The sequence below is a fragment of the Puma concolor genome, chromosome A2 (assembly GCF_028749965.1).
Source record: "Puma concolor isolate L17-30 chromosome A2, mPumCon1.1.hap2, whole genome shotgun sequence".
In the NCBI taxonomy this organism is placed as follows: domain Eukaryota; kingdom Metazoa; phylum Chordata; class Mammalia; order Carnivora; family Felidae; genus Puma; species Puma concolor.
In genome coordinates this window covers 12,406,212-12,427,525 of record NC_141668.1, presented here as the reverse complement: position 1 = coordinate 12,427,525, position 21,314 = coordinate 12,406,212, and the positions used below count along the sequence as shown (strand labels likewise).

At 53.2% G+C, this 21,314-nt stretch overlaps 1 protein-coding gene and 1 long non-coding RNA gene across 3 annotated transcripts in view; one reads left to right on the top strand and one right to left on the bottom strand.

The window, feature by feature from the left end:
- Window positions 1-76: 76 nt before the first annotated feature.
- EPHA1 (EPH receptor A1) lies at window positions 77-16,704 on the bottom strand. 2 transcript variants are annotated; one of them, XM_086687890.1, is made up of 18 exons: window positions 16,568-16,704; window positions 15,417-15,484; window positions 10,866-11,147; window positions 8,522-8,924; window positions 8,124-8,279; window positions 7,493-7,837; window positions 7,212-7,339; window positions 6,804-6,954; window positions 5,814-5,910; window positions 5,533-5,591; window positions 4,646-4,771; window positions 3,631-3,816; window positions 3,408-3,469; window positions 3,080-3,286; window positions 2,741-2,890; window positions 2,293-2,486; window positions 748-903; window positions 77-657 (listed from the first exon to the last, which is right to left on the bottom strand). In XM_086687890.1, the coding sequence occupies exons 1-18, from the start codon at window positions 16,647-16,649 to the stop codon at window positions 579-581; spliced, it is 2,931 nt and encodes a 976-aa protein (XP_086544016.1). In that variant the 5' UTR covers window positions 16,650-16,704; the 3' UTR covers window positions 77-578. The 2 variants fall into 2 exon arrangements, with proteins under 2 accessions (XP_086544016.1, XP_086544025.1); XM_086687899.1 differs by lacking the exons at window positions 77-657; window positions 748-903 and adding an exon at window positions 943-1,172.
- Window positions 10,147-21,314, top strand: part of LOC147582989 (uncharacterized) — a 201,517-nt gene continuing 190,349 nt past the window's right edge. Inside the window, exon 1 of the long non-coding RNA XR_015244284.1 lies at window positions 10,147-10,429. This is a non-coding gene — a long non-coding RNA (uncharacterized LOC147582989). The remainder of the gene's footprint in view (window positions 10,430-21,314) is intronic.

Sequence of the window (21,314 nt, the reverse complement as noted above, 5' to 3'; positions counted from 1 at the left end):
GTGCCCCACCTGAGGGGGCACCAGGTTGAGCGCTGCTGCTTTCACTGCTGCACCGATGCCCTTGGCTGGTCCCCTAGCAGCCGTGCATTCTGCTTGCTGAGGGCCTGGAGACCCCCTGACTCGGGGAGGCTGGGCTGGGCTGGGCTGGTTGACTGGCCTGGACACCCCCACCCACCCCCATGCTGCCAGGTTGTGGCTACAGCTACAGATAAAAAAAAAAAAAACCTGTTTTCCAGAATTCTCAGGAATCTTTCTTGTGTGTACAGCCCTCACAGGTGGGATGGAGGAGATACAGGGATAAAAAAGCCCGGGGTAAAGGTGAAAACTCTGTTCCTGTTTATTTACAAAAATATATATGTATATGTATATATATTAAACCCTCCCCCAATTACCTTTTCACTTCTACCCCCACCTCCCTTTTTAAAACAAAGGCTCCTGGGTCCAGAGGTGAGTTCCTCAGGCAAGGGTGGGCAGGAGCAGCACCGAAAGCCTACATCTTGTAGGATGAGGGGAGGGCCATGGGGAGCGACCATGGCCCCATCCTTGCTCTTTGAGGCCAGGGTAGGTGCAGGAGGGGCTCAGTCCTTGAATCCCTGAATACTGCAAAGGATGCGCTTCTGGTGTCCCGGCAGCGTGATTCCCATCTGTGCCAGGTCCCTGTGGGCGACGAAAGGGGACTGTGAGTCTGGGCTCAACCCCCCACAGCCCTCCCTGCCTGGGGCCCCCTCTCCCCCCAAGGGTTCTCACTCGGCCGTCAGCTCCAACACACACTCCATGGTGTCCAGCCCAGCCGAGCGGAAGTGCAGAATGTAGCGTTTCATTCGTATGGATTCCAGCCACTCAGGGACGCTTCGATAGGGGATCCCATCGGAGCCACTCAAGCTGGGAAGGCGGAGCGTCACCCTGTGGGACAAGGGGTCCCTCGGTTGCACGAGATGTGCAGGGGCTGTCCGCAACTTCCTGCCCCAGCTTTTCTGAGATCGGGGCTCAGCCTCTGAGCATCTGCAGCCAGCATTCAAGTTGGGTGTCTGAGCACAGAGATTATCTGGACTTTGTGGATTAGCCTGGCCATTGTCTGCGAACTCATTTCCTGGCCCAAGTCCTGGTGTGCTCACGGCAACAGGCAGGCTGACGGTCCTGTGGCACTGATGGACTCAGGGGAGGTGACAGCCCTGGAAGCCCCCAACAGAAGCATGCCATCAGCCCATCTCCCACGGGAGTGGCCAGTCCTGAGTAACTGGTGGCTGGTTAAGACTCAAGCGTCAACCACCGCAGTTGAGAGGAAGCAGACGGCAGGAGAGCGGAGGCTTTAGAAGCTAGGCGTGGTCCTGCCATTTTCGGGGCGGCCCCCTGAATTCTGGGAGCAGCCACGGCTTGCCCCCTCCACCTCGGCTGTTATTCTTGCACTCCGACACCCTCAAAGACAATGAGTGTTGCTGTGCTAAAGCCAGCCAGAGCCAAAACCATTAGCAAAGTAAATCTGCTGGGGGAAAAATATTCAACATTCCAGAAAGATTAGCACACGCAGTCTCCAGTATACGAGGGAGTTGTTGCTCCAAAAGATAGTTTCAAAAGCTGGAGCTTGGAGCATATTTTCTCCCAGAAACAAGGTTATATATGGTGGTGTGATATGGAGGCCAGCATGCCAGGGCTGGTTCGCCCGATCCAGCATTCAGAGTCCAGCCGTGCCCATCTCCCCCACCTCACTCCTGCCACCAGTTCATTCTCCACATGCTGGCAATGTTTCTGGTAAAACACAATGCTGACCATGTCCCTCCGACTTACAAGCTGGTCAGTGGTTCTCTGCGCTCAGGGTAGAGTCCAAACTTCTCAGCAGAGCTGGTCCCCCTTGCACTGACCCCACCATCTCTGCTGGGACCCTGCGCTATTTGTAACCGGTCTGCCCTAAGCTCCCCAACCCAGGCTGGCCATGTGCTCTGGGAGACCCCACGAGGCTGCCCCTCCCTCGGCCATGACACGCACACATCCCACTGTCTAGCACTTGCCGGTTGCTCTATCTCCCCCGCTCCAATCCCCACCCAAGTGAACAGGCTCTCTGGAGTAGTTATCGGGTCGTAGGCACTGTTTATATGTGCTTTCCATCTCTGTGCTTGCTTTCTGTGCTGCCAACCCAGACCTATCAAGGATGGGACGGCATCTTCTCCCCGAGGGCAGACGCCACACTCTGTCCGCAGGTCCACAGGCCTAGCACTCGGTGGATGTTGCTGAACGCCCATTTTCCTTCTGCCAGATCTGCCCTCCGAATCCCCTTGCCCTCTCCAACGTGGTTACCTGGGATCAAAGTTGGCAATGGTCCGCAGGGGGTGGGGGTTGGCAAGCAATTGCTCCAGATGTGCCTTCAGCTGGTGGAAGGAGGGCCGACGGGCTCGGTCATAGGCCCAGCAGTTCTTCATGAGTTCATAGAGAGGGGCGGGGCAGTCCACGGGAGGGGGCAGCCGGTACCCATCCTCAATGCTCTTCATTACCTGCAGCAGGGGAGCAGGGAGGGGCCCCATGAGAAGCCTCTGTGCACACAAGATCACTGCGATAGAGCCTCTACCCACCCCCTGACCGGTAGGAAAGAGAACAGGGAGTGAGACGACGGGGACAGAGGAGCAAGAGTGCCGAAAGACTGGGTCAGGGAGAAAGAATAGGATGTCTACAGGAAGGGGCCACGGGAAGGTTTGGGGAGATGAGAAGTCAGTCAGGGGTGACATGGGGAGGACTAACCCAGGCTTACCTCCTGATTGCTCATCTCCCCGTACGGTTTGTCCCCAAAACTCAGAACCTCCCACATCACAATCCCAAAGCTCCACACGTCGCTGGCCGTGGTGAAGGTGCGATGGGCAATGGCTTCGGGGGCTGTCCAACGGATGGGGATCTTTCCTCCCTAACAGGGCATGTAGGGCAGAAAGGTGATGTGTTTCAGGGCAAGGAGGGGCGCGAGAAAGCACCTGTGCAAAGGGATGAGTCATTACTGTGTTCACAAAAGCACGCGTCCCATACTCATACGTGTGTGACCGTATGTATGCCACACAGTTGCATGCGAGCGTAGAAGCAGCGAGCGCAGGGCTCTAACCTGGGTTTCGTAAGTGCCATCAAAGTTGTCCAGAAGGCGGGTGAGGCCAAAGTCAGACACCTTGCAGCACAGGTTCTGGCTCACTAAGATGTTCCTGGCGGCCAGGTCCCGGTGGACATAACTGTGGTCGCTGAGGTAGTTCATGCCTGACGCGATGCCCTGCAGCATAGCCACCAGCTGCCCAGGGACCAGCTGGTCTTCCTGCTCCTGCAGCAGGGTGAGCGGGCCAGTTAGGCACCGGGCAGGGTCTCCTCCTCCCAAACCAGGAGCCCAAACCCAGGCATCCGTGGTGCATTCCCCTCCCCAGCTGGCTGTCCACCCTCCTCACCCTCAGGAAGGCATCCAGGGCTCCGTTCTCCATAAACTCCGTGATGATCATGATGGGCTTTCCTGAGACACAAAGCACAAGTTGGCCTGGCAGCCTCTACCCATCTCCTCCCAGAACCAGACTTCCTGCCCTTGGCAGCAGATCTCCCCTACGCTTCCGGTGCTCTCATGCCCTCCCTTCTTCCTCCTTCCCTCCCCACGCTCCTGGAGACCACTGCTCCTACTCTTGGTGACGACGCCTTCCAGGTGCAAAATGTGTGGGTGGCTGAACTGGCCCATGATGGTGGCCTCTCGAAGGAAGTTCCACCACTGGCCATCTGGAGATGTGTCTTTCAAGGTCTTAATGGCCACAGTCTTGCAGTCCTGGCTGGGGATCCTCAGGGTCCCTCGATACACTTCTCCAAACTCTCCTGGGTGGAAAGAAAACAGGCCATGGCCCGATGCCCCTGGGGGGACAGGTAGCAGTATCCTCCAGCACTCTGGTTCTTTTCTTCGCTGGATCAGAAAAGTGGCTTGCTCTTTGTGGGACAGGGGCTTGGGCCGTACTTCCTAGGGAAGGGGCCAGGAATCTGGAGGAGCGGTGCAGCCACACAACCTGTTCGGCACGGTGTCCCAGGTGAGCAGAGTTCTCAGCTAACAGTAGGTGCTCGGTAAATGCCAGGTGAGTGCGTGTCGTGCAGTGGCACCGGGCTGTGTTTATAAAGGGCGGGGTGGGCCGGGGCCAGTGCACCAGTGACTGGGGAGGCTAACCATTGCCTCCTCTCGCACGAGCTCCTCCGGTCACAGCGCAGCTGGCTTGGCCGCACAGTCAGCAAGGACACTGCTGAGCTTTGTTCTCTGCTCAGATCCGTTTCCTCTAGTGACCCAAGGGATCAGGGCAGCCCAAGGACACTGGGCTCCTGGTGGGGTGGAATGCGGGGCGAGGGAGGCTCTGAAGCTCTCCCACGTTTGGGAACCATCTGAGAAGAGCCTGAGCCTGGGGACGACGACCCCTCTGCTGACAAAGATGATGTGTTTAAGGCTGTTCATCAGAAACTCCATAACCACCGAAGCAAACTGTGTAGGAAGCAGGGGCTGCTTGAGGACATCTGATAAAGGGGTTACAGCATGACCACAGCAATTCGAGGAAGATTCAGGGTAGAGCAGAAAGGAAACTCATCTAGGAGCTCTTGGGTCAACTGACAGGCCAGCCGGCTCGCAGCTCTGTGCTGCCACACACAGGGGACCTGCGGGGCTCACCTTCCCCTATGACAGTGTCCACAATCAGCCAGCCTGGATCAAGCTCCTGGGTGAAGTCCAGGGCTCCCTGGGCAGGGTCCTCATATGCTTGCAGGTCCACATACGGCTTAAGCCACAGCTTGTCCTCTGCAGGCAGAACAGGGGGCGGGGGGCTCACCACAGGAACTCGAACTTCAAGGCTCAGGAGTTTTTTTGTTCCCATAAGAGTCCTGTTTTGGCTAAAGTGGGAGAAAGTCTCCGTCCTTAGCAATGAGGTTCTTCCTCTGTCTACGCGCAAAGCTCTGTGTCCTCACCCCCAGAGTCCCAGAGCTGCAGGCCAGAACCTGGGGCTGAAAGCTGTTCACAGCCTCGAGTTACCCAATCTTTCCATGGCTCGCTGACCACACTTCAAATCTCTTGCCCTTCCTCCTCACCCCTGCTAGCCATACTCCTCCAATCACTCACACCTCATTCACATTCCCAGACAAGCCTCGCCCTCACCCTGTTACTCGGAGGGACCACTGCCTCCCCCTTTCGTGGGGGCACCTAATGAGGTGACTGGTAGGAAGCCCACATGCCTCGGAGGACTTCAGGGAGCCTGCCAGCAACCCCCTTCCCACCAAGCCTCGGCCAGCAGACCTGGCCAGCCAGGGTGTCGGAACAGTGGCACCAAGAGCTAACAGGTAATTGCACAGAGCCTCTGGGGGGCTATCAGTACAAAGTTAATTAACCAAAGTTAATTAGGTAGCAAAACAGAAAAGCTCCAGAGACCACGGCCCCGACTCGTGCTCCCAGAGTTGGCTTGGCAAATGTGGGTTCTTTGGTTCTATCCCAGTGGCGCCTCCCAAACCCACACCCCCCGACCCCCCCCCCCCCACCAACCACACACACAGGTGCCCCGGGCTCACCTCGGTTCACGTCAGTGACGCGATCACGGGGCCTCTGCTGGTGTCGCCGCTGAGCTTTCCTGCAGGGGTGAGGGAGCATTGCTTTAGAGTCCCGGGACTGCCGCAGGGGCCCAGGGAGCTCTGGCTGGGTTTTACCCACAAACCACAGGGGCTGGGGGCACAGGACGGGGTGGGGGAATGCTGGAGGGAGCTTTCATACTAGCCGAGGGGAGGGGTGTTGGGGCTGCATTCCAGGGCTTCTGGGGCCCCGGGTGGCAGCCGGCATGGGGCAGGAACAGCACCTTGAACGGAAGAAGAGCATCCCCAGCAGCAGAGCTACGCCCAGCAGCAGCCCAAAGATGATGGCCACAATCTCTCCTCCAGTCAGGCCCCTGGAAACTGTGGCACAGGGGGTGAGGAGGGCTGGAGGGCTCAGAGTCCACAGGGACGATGAAGGCTACAAGGGCACACCCAGGGGCAGGTCCCTCAGTGGGCCTCAGGTGTGTGTCTCCTGTGCGAGGAGATGGGGGAGCGTTGGGGGGGGGAGCATGCGGAGAGGCCTCACCCTGGGGCCCCTAGCTTTGGGCTGCCTGGTGACAAGCACGAAACCGGGGGTCTAGGAGGTTTGGCAGGATCCTGGCTGGCAGTATCCAGCAGCAGAAGGTGTTCTGAGGAGGGGCGCCTGGGTGGCTCAGTTGGTTTAGTGCCCCACTCTTTTTTTCAAGTGTATTATTCATTTTTGAGAGAGACAAAGAGAGTGAGTGGGGGAGGGGCAGAGAGAGAGAGAGGGAGAGAGAGAACCCCAAGCAGACTCCACGCTGTAGGGCTCAGACTCACAAAACATGAGATCATGACCTGAGCTGAAACCAAGAGTTAGTCGCTTAACCACCTGAGCCACCCAGGTGCTCCCGGTGTCTGACTCTTGATTTCAGCTCAGATCATGATCCCAGGGTCGTGGGACTGAGACCCCAGGTCCTTGCTGAGTGTGGAGCCTGCTTAAGATTCTTTCTCTCTCCCTCTCTCTCTCTCTCTCTCTCTCTCTGTGCCCCTTCCCCTGCTTGTGCTCTCTCTCTCTTAAGAAAATGTCTGAGATTACTATGGGGAGGGGGCTTTGTGGGAGTCCATGTGGGGCTCTCTCCGCTGAGGCAGTTCCTACGTGTACGTGCATGTATGTGCATATGCACATGCATAGCGGAAGAGGAAAGGTCACTGATTGGAGCAGTGTTTGAGAAGCCTCGATGGGATGACGGGTGCATGTGTGTTTGGGGCAGAACACAGGATAACCCACCCACCTGGAGGGCTTGTCCGGAACTCATGGTCAGGGGAGAAAGGGCCAGGGCCTAGAGGGGTCAGCATTCGAACTCTGACAATGTACGTGGTGTCTGGCTGCAGTTCGGTCAGTAAGACCCTGGGTTCTAGAACCATCTGGTGCCTTTCTTCGTCCTGTGGATGAGAACCAATGGAAACTGGGCTGTGCAGAGAGAGACCTGGTGGAGGCGATGGCAGTCTTGGGATCATGTGGACAGGGGTGGCTTGGGGAATGGTCAGGGCAGGGCTGTTTGCAGGCTTTGTCCTGAGAAAGCCACACCATTCACTTCAGCCAGTTCTCCCTCCGTCCCATCACCCAGGCTAGGAATGGCGAGTTGTGCCCCAGAACAGACACCCAGACACCAGGGACTGTCCCTCTGCCTCATCCTCACCTGATTCAGCACATGCAGCTCGTAGCTCAAGTTCCCCCCTGGACTGCGGGGCCGGGACCCTGCCCAGGTCAGTTCCAGCTGCCGTGGCTCCTTCTTTACCAGCCTCAGGGACAAGCCTGACAGTGACTCTGTGAGTCAAGAGGGTTCCAGGGGGTTTGGGAAGAAAGAAGAAAGAACCTAAGTCGCTTTTTGATTGCTTTCTGCCCGTCAATCTGTCTCTGTGGTCCTGAGCCCTTCTGGTTTCCTCCAGTCCTGTCCTGGCCCCTGCCCAGGTCACTCACCTGCGTGCCCCATGCTGATGCTCAGTGAGGTGCTGGCATGCGTGGACGGGCCAAACCCCGACACTCCATTCTGGGCCTCAACGTTAAAGGTATAGTTGGCGTAGGGTTCAAGGCCGTTGACACGCACAGCCGGTGCCGTGAGCCCGCTGGCTCCCGGGGAAAAGCGCACAGTTCCCCCGCAGGGTTGGCAGGGTCCCCCGTCCACTGCTGCTCCCCGACACTGAGAACACCCCACACTGTACCTCACATCCTGGCGCCCCCCCATATCTGCTGGGGGTTCCCAACGCAGGGAGAGCTGAGTCCCCAAAACAGAGAAGCTCAGGTTTCGGGGAACTGAGGGGGGCCCTGTAAGGAGAAGAGGGGCCATTAGGAGGAACCAACTTTGCTCTCATCTAGCCTGCTGGCCCCTGCCTCCTCCCACCGCCGAAGGCCTTGCTGGGAGATTGGATTCAGACCCAGCTCAGCTCTGGATTCTTCCAGGAAAGTGGGGGGAGGGGGAGGAGCTCTAACGTCTGGCACTTTAAATGGTGCCCAATTTCTGAAAAGTTCCGGAAAACTTCGACCTTAACATGGGCTCACCAAAAGTCCTGCGCTTCCTCACAGATGGCCAGGCCCTCCCCCTTGGACTCACGCGTGCACGCCACTTGGGGGCCCTCCCCCGGGGCTCGGAAATGGCCGCTCTCACAGGTGCAGACGGTGGCCCCCTCGGGCTCGGCTGTGCTGTGCTCTGGACACTTGAGACAATGTGGTGCATCTGTGTCTGCCCGGTAGGAGCCGCTAGGGCAGGCTGGAGGGAGAAAGCAGCAGAGCCATGGTTGGCCAATGTGTTTACAGGCAGAATCATCCCCATTCGCCACCGCCTCCAATCCTCTGTACCAGAAGCACCCTGCATGTGTCTCCTGGGGTGCTCAGCCACACAGTCAACACTTTGCGGAGATGAAGCGTGGACCTCCTTCCCTCCCTCGGCACCTGGAGGCCCTCCCCCGAGTGGCCCCTGCAAGTGCCCACCACCTCCTCCGGCCTCCTTACCCAGGCATCCTTCACCGCTGCTGCCTTCCTCATAGCCAGGCTCACAGTGGCATCGGCCCACGGGCACCAACCACTCACCCTCCGGACTGCAGTGCATGCGCGGTGCACCCGCCGGACCAGGGCTGGCCTGGGCATGGGGCAAGCAGGTCCCTGCCACTTCCACCAACCCGCCAGGTCCGGGCAGGGTGTCGGGGAATCGGGCCAAGCCCTGCACGGCCTCAGGACAGCGCTGGTAGAACACCCTTACAGACACCAGGGCCACGCAGGCACCTGGGTTGTGGAAAGCGAGGTAGAGGCCTCGGCGGGTCAGGCGGCCCAAGGAGCAGCGCTCCACGTTCAGCTTCACGGCGCCAGATGCGAGGTCTCGGATGGTGAAGCTCTGGTCTGCAGCCACAGTGGTCACCTGGGAAGGAGAGGTGTGCAAGAAGGGGATGGTAAAGTCATGCTTCACTCCCATGGGACAGAAAACAGTGTTTGCTCTATACTTTATAGTTCAGGGACGCCTGGGTGGCCCAGTGGTTGAGCGTCTGAATTTAGCTCGGGTCGTGATTTCATGGTTCATGAGTTCAAGCCCCACATCGGGCTCTCTGCTGTCAGTGCAGAGCCTGCTTTGCACCTTCTGTCCACCCCACCGCTCCTCCCATGTTTGTACTCTCTCTCTCAAAAATAAATAAACATTAAAAAAAATACTTTAGGGGTGCCCAGGTGGCTCAGTCACTTAAGCCTCTTACTTTGGCTCAGGTCATGATCTCACGATTTATGGGTTCCAGCCCCATGTAGGGCTCTGGTCTGACGGCTCAGAGCCTGGAGTGTTCTTTCGATTCTGTGTCTCCCTCTCTCTCTGCTCCTCCCCCACTCATACTCTGTGTCTCTTTCTCAAAATAAATGAACATTAAAATATAAAATAAATAAATAAATAAAGTATAGTTTACACAACTGTAAACCAAGGGCTTATGACTTGTGAGCTACTGGCTAAGCGTCTTATGTGTGTTATGCTGTTGAGTCCTTGCAATAAACCTACGAGGTAGGATGGATTACCATCCCCACTTAACAGATGAAGAAACTAAGGCGAAGAGAGGCTAGAGACCTTGGGCAAGATCACACAGCTACATGATGGGACTGGTAACCAGGCAGTGAGACGCTATAGCCCATATAATTTCCACTATTCGAAGGTGTTCCCAGCGTCTGTGCCAATGAGGTGATCAGTTATGAAGTGCGTCATCATTCATTTATTACTAATAACAAACTTTACAACATCTTCTCTTTGGGAAAAAACAAAAACAAAAACGAGCACGTCCTATAATAATATGCTTCTTACGCTTTTGCATTCCGGTACGTCTTCTTGAGTAGGAAAGAGAGGGATGGTATTAGAGAGAGAGCCTGCAGAGAAGTGTCTCCCTACACAGCTCTAGGTAGACCCACGGGGTGTCACTCGCAAGCAGCCTGGGTGCTGATAGCAAAAGTCCAAATACCTCCACCAGGGAATGCCGTTATCTCAACGGAGGCAAAGCCGCCGAAACAGATAAGGCCGGCACTATTATCACCACTATTTTAAGACAAGAAAACCTCTCAGAGGTTAAGTGCAGAGCGCAAAGGCCGGACGGAGCAGAAAAGGCAAAGCAGCTCCTCCTTATCCGCGGTCCGGCTTTCGCGGCTTCAGCTTCGCAGCTGTCAAAGCCGGCAGGGCTGTCAACCACGCCTGCGAGCAGAGGCTCCTCCTCCTGACCTTGCGTCAGAAGGTCAATAGTAGCCAGGTGCGCCGGCGTCACGCCACGCCACGCCACGCCACGCCACGCCACGCCACGTCACGTCACGTCACAGGCTGACGACAGGACTCAGCGGTGCTTCGCTCCTCGCTCTCTCTCCTGGAGAGGCGTTTTGTTATCTCGCAGCGCCACGTGGAAAGGGGTGAGTACAGCACGTGAAATATTTTGAGACAGAGGGGGAGGGAAAGAGACTATACTTTGATAACTTATATTACAGTGTACTGTTATCATTGTTTTATTTTATTACGAGCCAGTGTTGTGTCTCTGGCTCCGTCCTGATTTATACGTGAAAGCTTAACTGCGGGAATGTATGTATCGGGGTTCAGTACTGTCTGTGCAGGCATCCCGGGGGTGGGGGGGGGGGTGGTCCTGGGACGTATGTCCCGCAGGTCAGGGGGCGTCTACGCTACTCAAATCCACCTCTTCTGACTGCTAGTCCCGCATTCTTGTCCTTATTGGACACCTAGATCCTCTTTCTCTTTCTTCTGCCGCTGTCTCTTTTCCTGAGCTGAGCGGGGGCAGGAACCAGTGTTAGGACCAAAGTGGCAGGGGTGGGAGGTGGGGCGGGGTAGAAGCACCTTCTGGAACAAGGGCCGTCGGAGCTGAATGCCCACGTCCTGGTCGCTCTCCATGTACAGGAGGTTGAAGGTCTCCTTGCAGCCCAGAGGCCTGGCTCCCCCGGGGAAGCTCTTACAGTCCCTCACGGTGAATTGCAGCTCCACATGGACACGCGAAGCTTCCTCCCCCCGGTAAATCCAGTTGGAGCGCAGCCAGTGGTCAGTGTCCCCGCCATCTTGCAGTGGGCAGTCCTGGTACATGTAGAGGGGTGTCCCATTCAGTATCTGCTGCACTTCACTCCACTGCGAGAAGGAAAACTCCCAGTTAGGCTCCATCCAAGTCATCACCTGCTCCCTAAACTCTGGTTTTCTAGAGCTGATGATGGGGAAGCTGGTGTCAGAGATCCCCCAGTTCACCTGCTTGTCCTGCTCTCTTTCCACCCCCCCGGGCTCCAGGAGAAGAAGCTAAATGTTTAGAGTCAGGATTTATTTGGATACAGGATGGGCAAGACAATACCCCCATGCGATCTGCAGCCAGCCCCGATCTCTTCAGTGAGCCCACTTCAGCTGCAGAAGTGTGAGCACCGCTTTTTTACCTGTCTCATCAGTCAGGATTGTCAAGTGCCCCAAAGGCCGACTTTTATGGCAGAAACTCATTCACAAAACCTTTCTGCGTATTTGTGTAGAAAAGAGGATACTACCTTTAACATTAAGGCCCCTAAGCTTTTGGAGGGCACGAACAAGCATAAATCTCTTCTGTATGGAAGGAACTCACCCTCTCCAGTATTTCTTCCAGTTATGGTCACTATCAAAATCAACAATGGATGGGGTTGCTTGGACTCGTAGACACTATCTAGTCCACCCCCGTTAATTGCTTTTACACGAAAAGCATTTTATTTTTATTTATTTATTAAAAGTTTTTTTAAATGTTTATTTATATTTGAGAGAGATAGTGCACAAGCAGGGGAGGGGCAGAGAGAGAGAAGGAGACAATATGAAACAGGCTCCAGGCTCTGAGCTGTCAGCACAGAGCCCGATGCGGGACTCAAACTCACGAACCGTGAGATCATGACCTGAGCTGAAGTGGGATGCTTAGCCGACTGAGCCACCCAGGAGCCCCAAAAGCATTTTATTTTTAAACTTAGTAATAACAATGGCTAGCACTAATACAGGACTTACCATGCACCAGTCACTGTTATAAACACTTTCCATGATGGACACTGAGTCACAATGAGGTTAAGTGACTTGCCCTGTGCACTCAGTCATTAGGAGGCAGAGCTGGGATGTGCACCCAGGGGCATCTGGGTGGCTCAGTCTGTCAAAGAAGGGGTATCTGGGTGGCTCAGTCTGTTAAGCGTCCGACTTCGGCTCAGGTCATGATCTCAAGGTTCATGGATTGAAGTCCCACGTGGGGCCCTGAGCTGACTGTGCCCAGCCTGCTTGGGATTCTCTCCCTTTCTCTCTGCCCTTCCCGCACCCCCCCCCCCCCCAACATGAACACACTTTCAAAATGAGTAAGTTTTTTTTTTTTAAAGTCAAAGAATAAACATATATAATATAAAGTGAAAGTCCTCCCACCCGACTACCTCTTCACGGGAAGTTATTCTTAACGATTTGGAGTGAAGCTCCCAAGACCATTTTCAGTGCTTCTAGAGAAACATTTGAATGTTTTTCTGTGTTTTTAACATAATTTTTTAACCTGTTATTTTGTAACCTACTTTTTGTTTTGTTTTTAACAAATAAAAAGTCTTTGAAAGATGTTCACGAGAGTATAAAAAGATCTACCTAAGTCTTTTTAGCAATCCATAAAATAGTATTCCATTGTATGGATGTACCGTAATTTATTTAATTATTCTCCTATTGTTGGACATTTAGGTAGCTTCTAGTTTTTTTTTTAAGTAAATGTGTAGATTTCTATAAGATTTCTGTAGAAGTACTGTATTAAAAGGTAAATATTATAAACTTTGTAAGAAGGTACTGTCAAATTGGCCTCCAAAAAGGATTTATCAATTTATACTTTCACCAACAATGCATGAGGGCTCATTTTTTTTTTTTTTGAGAAACTGGATATTGAAGATCTCTTCACTTTTGGCCTCTCTTATGGACAAAACACAGCTTCCTGCCATTTTAATTTACATTTCTTTTGAGAAGGAGGCTGTGCGTTTCTATTGTGTTCATTGGCTATCTGTATTTTTATGTAGTTATGTGTTTGTAAACTTTGCCTGTTACCTTTTGAGTGTTCATTTGGATGAACCTTTTTTTTTTTCTTTTACATCATAGATGCTAATCGTTTGCTTGAAATATGTTTCAAATGTTTTCTTCCTGTCATGCCACTTAATTTGCTAATGATATCTTTGATGTTGGCCTACATTTAAAAATTTTACACAGTAACGTCTATCTTCTCTCCCTTTATGAATTCTAGGTCGTGTATTTTGCTTGGGAAGCTCTCTCATCCCAAACTTATAAGGATCTTGTGTATTTTCTCCTCATATTTCTGTGGATTTCGTTTTTAGGTTTAGATTTTAATCTCCTTAGAATTTATTTTTTGGTGTAAAGTATGAAATGGAGATGTAACTTCACATTCTTCTTCTTCCTTGTTATTTTTAAATTACTTTTTTTTAAAGTTTACTTTATTTTTGAGAGAGGGAGTGCATGTGAGTGGGGGAGGGGTAGAGAAAGAGAGGAGAGAGAGAATCCCAAGCAGGCTCTCTGCTGTCAGCCCACAAGGGGCTCAAACTCACGAACCCATGAGATCTTGACCTGAGCCTTAAAGAGGAGTCTGAGGCCCTTAGAACATCTTCTGTAAGGGCTTTCATTGCTACTCTCAGCTCTGGGAAAAAGTAGGGGAAAGCACCCTCAACTGAGAATTGGGTGGGGTGTGGCAGGGGCAGGAGTATATGAGGTACATAATTTTGCGCTGTGTGAGGCAGTTCAAAGATTGGGCAGGGGGTGTCCAGCAGTGAAGGCATCCGGAGCCTGTTCTTAGCAGGAAGCTGTGATGAGGAAGCCCAAGGGGAAGGCATGGCGTGGAGGTCAGGTGGAAGGGTGGTAGGCGGTTAATGTGCAGCTCATGAGCTAGATTGTCATGGCTGCAGCTGGAGCCCGGAGGAGCAGATGTTCCCAGCTGTGACTTGCCTTTCCCAGTTCCAGCGGTGACAGATGGGGGAGAACCAGCTGCCCAGGATCAGCAACAAGGATCCTTTCACTTATCACTTGGGCTGCTGGCTGCTACATGGGTACCTTCTGGTGAGCCTGAATCCGAGTGCATGTGTGTGAGATGAGGGGAGGGGACACGGCAGACATTGGGAGTCTGTAACTGCTCCCGTCTTCTTGCCCTCCCGGTGCAAATATATTATATATGTATATAATGCATATATATGCATATATATGTGCATATATGCATTACATATGCTGTTTGACCTGAGCTGCACAAGGGGCCTTGCTCCCACTCCAGCCCAATTAGGGAAGAGTTATTTGGGTGGGGGTGGCTGGGGCACAGCGAAGGCCTGTGGGAGCCAGCTAATGGACCTGCAGCCCTCATTGTGGAGTGATTAGCTGCTTTATGAGATGAGGCGCCTATTACGGCTGGCCTAATCCAGGATTTTCCAAGCAGCCCCTCCTGTAGGATACATTATGGTTTAGTCTATTAATTCTAATTATAGGCCACTCTGTGGGAGAACTAAGAGTAGAGCCAGGACCCTAGGACCCAGAGGGAAAGAAAGCAGGTGACCCCAATACCAGAAATAGAGGCTGCATTCCTACACGAATAGGAAGGCCAAAGGGGTCCAGGACCAGAGGGAAGGAGGCCCTGAGGCCAGACTCCAGGAAGCTGAGACAGCAAGGGCAGCCTCCTGGGGTTCTGCGGCCAGCTCTGCTGAGTGATGGAAAGGTGTGCTTTGGGACTCACAAGAACGTCTCTCTGCTCACTAGGTCTTAGGAATATCTGTGGAGGGAAGGGACTTGGAGCAGGTTCAGACAGCTGGAATGCATGCTGTGCCTGGGCTGAGGAAAATGGACAAGGTGCCAAGCGCTCAGGGACCTCTAGTTGGGAGGGCAGCTTTGAATTTTGGGGAGGCAAACACTGTTTGAAGAACTTGCAGAAAACTTTGGCTTTCCTATCCAGAAAAGAATATCCCCATACATCTATGCAATTTAGGATCCACTTTTATGGGATTCCTTGACCCTTGACCCTCTGAAGTCTGTCTGTGCAACTCTATTGGGATAGATGGACCTCACATTGAAGATACATCTGGTGTTTTGGTTCTTAGCCCTCAATGATTGCATCCCTGGTCCCGTTCATCCTCTGCCTGGGGGACTGTGGTCTCATCACCTCCCAAGTCCTCTCTCTCTCTGGGGCAGGGAGGGGAGGAGCCAGGCATTGAAGCGTTCTTCTGGGGTGAAGCCTGAACCCCCCCCAAATGGCCCATTCAGGAGGCTCTGACTCACCTCCCTTCCCCCTCCCTGAGGAGACACTTCCAGTTTTTCCTGCTCTTTTCTCCGTTCCTCCACCCACCTCTCCGCCCATTTCCCACTGGCCTGCAGCTTTGAGCCTTCCCCTCCCTTGACACTTACCCCATCCTCTGGGGGATCCAGCAGCCAGCCCAGCTCTCCCTGTGCTGTGCTCGTGTCCATCAGAGTGACTGAAGTGATGAGGAAAAGGTCGGTCACCTTTGGGGGAGGAGGACCCACACGTGCAACCCACATTCCTCATTCTGGGCCCCCAGCCCCAAGGCTTCAACATCCTGTTCCTAACAGCTGTGACTTCCTGAGGTTTAGCTGGGGAAGGAGGAGTGAAGAGCTCAGGGATTAGTCCGTCTTCCTCCAGAGTGTGAAGGGAGGAAGGCAGAGTCGGGCAAGGGTTGGAGGGCTGGATCCTTGACCAAAGTCAAGGCAGGAAGTGTTGGGAAGCTCAGCCCCACTTAAGACTTGCACCCTCTCACTCAGCAGTGGCTGGTGCTGGCTGGGGGAAACTCAGCAGCTGCAGAATTGGAAGAGTGTGTGGGCAAGAGAGGATCTCAGCCCCTGGGGGTCCTGAGTGGGTAGGGTGTGGTCAGGGAACCTTACAGGGGGTTCCTGAGTGGGGAGGCTCCTTCCTACAGGCAAATGGCCTGCTCTGCCTGTGGTTGGGGGTGTGCAGTGATGGTACCAGGCGTAGCTCTTGAGCCTGGGAAAATGGGGGTAGTAGGTCCAGAGAGGGTGTACAGGCCTTCACCATTAAGATTTGATCTCTACATCTGGAAACTCCTGCATCCCGAGTTCGAATCCATTCCCCAGTGGCAGTCCCTCTGCCCACCCACACCCCCACCCCGCGCCCCCTCAGGCTTAGGATGGCATAAGGGGACTTCCCACCCCTGACTTCATAGGGTCCGGATCTTTGGGTTGGGCACCTGAGACTGAGACTGCCTGGGAATGAGGGATCCCCACGAGTGCTGGTGGGGGGGGGGGGGGGGGGCGGGAGTCTGGACGCCGCTTCCTCGCAGCGGTCAGTAGGTCCCTCCCCACCACCAGGCGCAAACTGTTGACCAGGGCGCCTGACCAGGGCCACCAGTTGTTTGGGGGTCAAAGACCAAAGACTGGCCTGGCCAGTTGATCGCCTGACGGCAGGGCAAAACAAGAGCGCTGGAGAGGGGCGCGCGCGGAGCGGGCCTCCGCAGGAATGCCGGCTCCTGGAAAGGGTGCCGGCCGGGCCCCTGGGGGAGGGGGGCGGGGGCGGGGGTCGGTACCTTCCTTGGCGCGCGCCCCGGGGGGCAGCGGGGCGCAGAGCAGCAGCAGCAGCCCGAGCCCCAGGGGCCAGCGCCGCTCCATGGCGCCGGCCGGGACCTGGGACCTCGGCCCAGACGGCTGGGTCAGGTCGCGAGGACTGGGCGAGCTGGGAGGGCCGGGCGGGGGCGGGGGGCGGGGCCGGCACCGGGGGCGGAGCCGGGCCTCACCTGGATCACCTTCTTAAAGGGACGGTAGAGCAGGAAGGAAACTTGTTAGACAGGTAATAAACTTCAAAAACCGGAGGCGTCTGGACCGGAATGAGACTGCGGGCGCCGCCTGGTGGGTGGGATTAGGAATCGACTAACCCAGTTTGAATTAACCAGAATTAACCCACTTCTAATTCTAATCCTAAACTCAACCTTTAACCTAATTCTACCTCTGACTTGAACTAAACCTTTGTGTTTCTCCCTCTCTCTTTCTAAAGAAAGCATTTCCTAGCAATGTAATAGCCACGGGGGAAGGCAGGGTTTTATGCTGCAGTAGGAGAGAAGGACCTGGAGACTTGGAAGAGGAAGGAAGCCCAGCCTTCAGGGCAACAGTAGGTGAGTCTTTAGGGAGTAGGCCGTGTGAGCTGGGTTTTCAGTGGCAGAGATTGGGAAAGGCATGAGCAAGGGCCTGAGGCAGGGAGCCCCAAGGTGTGCTCTGGGAGTGGTGAATGGACCAGTTTGACTGCTGGGGCACAGGATTTGTCTTGGGAGTGGGGCAGAGAGTCAGGTGTGTCCAGAGCAGGGAAGGTCTTAGTAAACATGTTACCATGAGCTTTACAGAGCAAAAGAGAGGAATCTGTGAGGGGTTCTGAGCACAAGTGTTAAGTGGGAGCAGGTCCAGCCTGCTTGTGTCCTGTCTAGTTGGAGACAACCCACGTCCCTCCCACCCTCTTGGAGACCTCCTTACATTATATTTAATAAATGTTTATTCACTTTCTACTTTGCATGCATCAAGCTCTGAGAGACTCAAAGAAGAGTAAGACAGTCCTTGCCCTAAACAAGCTGTTGGTCGGAGGAGGGCATAAAGCCAACACATTTGACTCAAATGACAGATAGGAGTAGACCCCAGCTGAGGTACAAAATGGGAGCGATACATGTATTTAGGATGGTGGGGACTCCGCTCCTGGGGCCTCTCCTTCCTTTACCCTTCCCTGGGTCCATCTCGTTTAGGTGAATGATTCGTAGTCTTTGTATCATTTCAGTTGTTGCATTTTCAGTGACTGTGGTACATTGCAGGTGCTTACTTTATTAATGAAAAATTAATACTTCTCGGGGTTTCTGTTTGTGGTACAGATTAAGAATGAGAAGAAAATGGCTTGTAATTTTCTGGCCCAGACTATCCTCGTTGGCATGAATAAATAAATGTAATCCATGGATCTTGGTTGGAAAATTCACGTTGAACATAAAAGAAACAAAATGGAAAGTAGAATCCTCCCTTCTTCCACCCTCTAACTCCTCTCCCCAGTGTTAATGGCCACCAGTTGTGTCTTGAGATTCTCCCAGGATTTTCCCCCTAAGCACACACACATGCATGCTTTTAGAATGTATACAGAGGGGCCAGTGGATACACACTGTTCAGCACCAGGGGCCTCTTTCTAATGGTAAGTACTTTGGGAAGGAGGCGGAGGCTCCTGCAGGCCCACTGGGGTCAGAGCTTTGTGATTTCAGCAGGGAGGAATGGGCAAAGGGTGCACAGCCAACAGAAGGGGGGAAATGGAGCAAGCTTTGGACAATTGCTGCTAGGAAATAAGCCAGACTGTGGTGAGGTAATGCATGTGTTCGTTGCTGTGGTTTGTTAAAGTTACAAGACCCTTGGGACTGAAGGGGGTGGGGTGGGGGCTGCTCCGTGCAGGGAGAGGTGGCGTGAAGAGGGCTGGAAAGGAGCCTTGCTTTTGTTTTAAGGTTGCTTCTCTGTCCAGGTTCTGGAATTGACACAGAAGGGGAATGAAAGCCCACCTTCTACCCCCATTCAGGATGCTCCCAGCTTGACAGTTCCTCATTCTGTTTGTGTGGGCTGAGGCAGGCCTTCAATTTCGGCCTCTGCCCTTAACTAGCACTGCTGCTTTGGTCAGGCTGTTTACACTCTCTGGACCTTAGTTTCCTTACATTCGAGTGATCTCTGAGGCCGGTTCCAGGAAAAATGGCAGGATTCGGAGTGAGAAGACATAGGCCAGCTCATTTAGCTATTCTGTGTCTCTGTTTCCTTAGCTGTAAAACTAAGGGGGGGGGGGGGGCGGGTGTGAGGATCAGAAGAGGAGAAAGCTCTTGCTAGCAGTAAGTTACCATACAGACACTGATGTGCTGGGGCAGTGTTGGGGGTGCGGCCTACTGAGTTTCTCCTGCAGGGAGCTCCTGGAGTAGAACAGCCTCTGTGACTAAGGCATCACATTTTTTTTTTTGTTTTAAAAGCAACTTTATTGAGGGATAATTTGCATAAAATGAATTGCACCCATTCCAAGAGCACAGTTCAGTGGGTTCTGACAAAGGCATCCGCCCTCGTAACCACCACCTCACTCAAGATCCAGAACACTTTCATCACCCAGAAACGGTCCCTCATGCCCTTTGCTGTCAATCCCACCTGGGCTCCAGGCTTCCTGTCAATATAGACAAGATCCCTCCCCCGCCTGCAGGGGCCAGAATTTCCTGTAGTCTTCTGAGTCTGGCTTTTCCTTCCAGTACCATGCCCTGAGGTCCGTGCAGGTTGTGGGCATCAGCAGTTTGCTCCTTCTGGTTTGTCGACCACTGTTCCCTGTGTGGATGCCCTGGGGCATCATTTAACAATCCAAATATCAAACCCAAACAGTCTCCCTCTGCTGTGCTTCCCCAGGAACTCCAGGCCCCTTACCTGAGGACGCTTCCCAGAGGGACACCTGTCTTCGCTCTTAGATGGAGAGAACCCAAGTTTTCTGATCCTGTAGTTCTCATTCTGTAGTCAAGAAGGATGGAATGGAAAGCCTGCTTATCCCTGCAGCCTCAGACTTCCTGGCTTTTGGCTTCCTCCTGCAGCCCGGACCTTAACACTCCCTTGTTCATATTGTCCCATCCCCCGCCTGTCCCTGCTCCTCCTCTCCAGCTCCACCTGGCTCTTTGCTGATCTGGGATAAGGTGAAATTTCACCCAGCCTAGGTTGAGGCCTTGTATGTCCATAAGACTCTGGTTAAAACACAGCCTAACCGGCAGGGTAACCCAGTAAGCTGCCAGCAACACTATGAAAGCATCAGTGCACGTTGGTTTATCAGATGAATATCAGGTCCTGAGCAAGGGCCTGTGTGGATGGGACCAAACAGCTTTGTTTTGGCTGCTGCGGGCTGGCCTGCACTTGCAGGCAGCACGATCCAGGAGACTGTGTGGGCAGTGGGAAGCGAAGGAACAGCTCTCTCAATGCATCCGGGTGAATTCCGCACATCTTTGATCACAAGGCTAATTTGGTCCTTGCCTTCCCTTCTCCTCTGTGCTCTTACCTATCTGCTCTCTGATCCTGGTTTACCATCAGGCAGCAGGGGTGGGGATAATCATAGTTACCATTTATTACCGCACCTACGCATGCTGCCAGGGCACTTCACGTACATTATTTCATTTACTTCTCACACCAACCCTTTGAAGAAGGTATTATTAGTTCTATTTTATAGATGGAAAAACCTGAGGCACAGGGAATTAAGTTACTTGTTCAAAGTCCACTCAGTTGCAGAATCAGGATTTGAACCCAGGTCTGTTGGACTCTGGGGCCTTTGGCCTCCAGTTGAGATTCCAGAAGCAAAAGAAGTAGGCAGCGCCTAAATTTTGTTTTCCTGCCTCCTTCCCTCTGTCTCCCCTGGCTTGAAACAGCATGGATTAAAAAAAGCCTGTTTTCAAACTTTCTAAAATGGAATAATGTAATATGCATTCTTTGGTGTCTGAGTTCTTTCATTTACTCTTATGTGTGTGCGTAAGAGTGTGCTGTTATTGTGTGCTATTTCCTCCTCGTTGTACGATATTCCCCTGTATAAAGAACAGCTTATTGGGGCACCTGGGTGGCTCAGTGGGTTAAGCGTCTGACTTCAGCTCAGGTCATGGTCTCATAGTTCATAGGTTCAAGCCCTGCTTTGGTTTGGACTCTGTGTTGACAGCTCGAAGTCTGCTTGGGATTCTATGTCTCTCTCTCTCTCTGCCCTTCCCCCGTCCATGCTCTGTCTGTCTCTCTCAGAGATAAACATTAAAAAACAAAACAAAACAAAAACACCTTATTTTTAAAGACTTCTTGACTTTGTGGTTAAACATTCTACACTTAAATTGCCACACCAGGCCACTCCCATGGTTTATCTAGGTCTGGGTGTCTCTGGGTATCTGAGAGATGTTTGATCTTCCCAGAAGGTACTTGTGTTTTTGAAGGGGAGTTCTTGCTAGCCCCATGGTTCCTTTATTGATTAAATCTATTCAGGGGCAGCCTGTGAGCAATGCCACACTGCCGGATTGTCCCCCTTCCCTACTCCTTTGTATGGCCCTCCCGCCTTCCATGTCAGTTTGACAAAAGGAAAGCACCTGATTTATTTAAGTAGCCGTAACTCTTCATATCAGAAGTAGGACTGTTTTGAGACAGAAGCAGGTGGAAGTTTTCCCTGAGATGCCATATTTCCAAAAATATCTATTGGAAAGTCCTACTATTAGGGCGCCAGGGTGGCTCAGTCGGTGAAGTGTCCAACTCTTGATTTCAGCCCAAGTCATGATCCCACGTTTTGTGAGT

Coding starts and splice junctions, on each gene's coding strand:
- EPHA1 (XM_086687890.1), bottom strand. CDS start 16,649: ATGGAGCGGCGCTGGCCCCTGGGGCTCGGGCTGCTGCTGCTGCTCTGC. Junction 7,838..8,123: donor CCCCCAAGTGGCGTGCACGC/GTGAGTCCAAGG, acceptor TTCTCCTTACAG/GGCCCCCCTCAGTTCCCCGA. Junction 5,911..6,803: donor GTTCCGGACAAGCCCTCCAG/GTGGGTGGGTTA, acceptor CCTGTGCCACAG/TTTCCAGGGGCCTGACTGGA.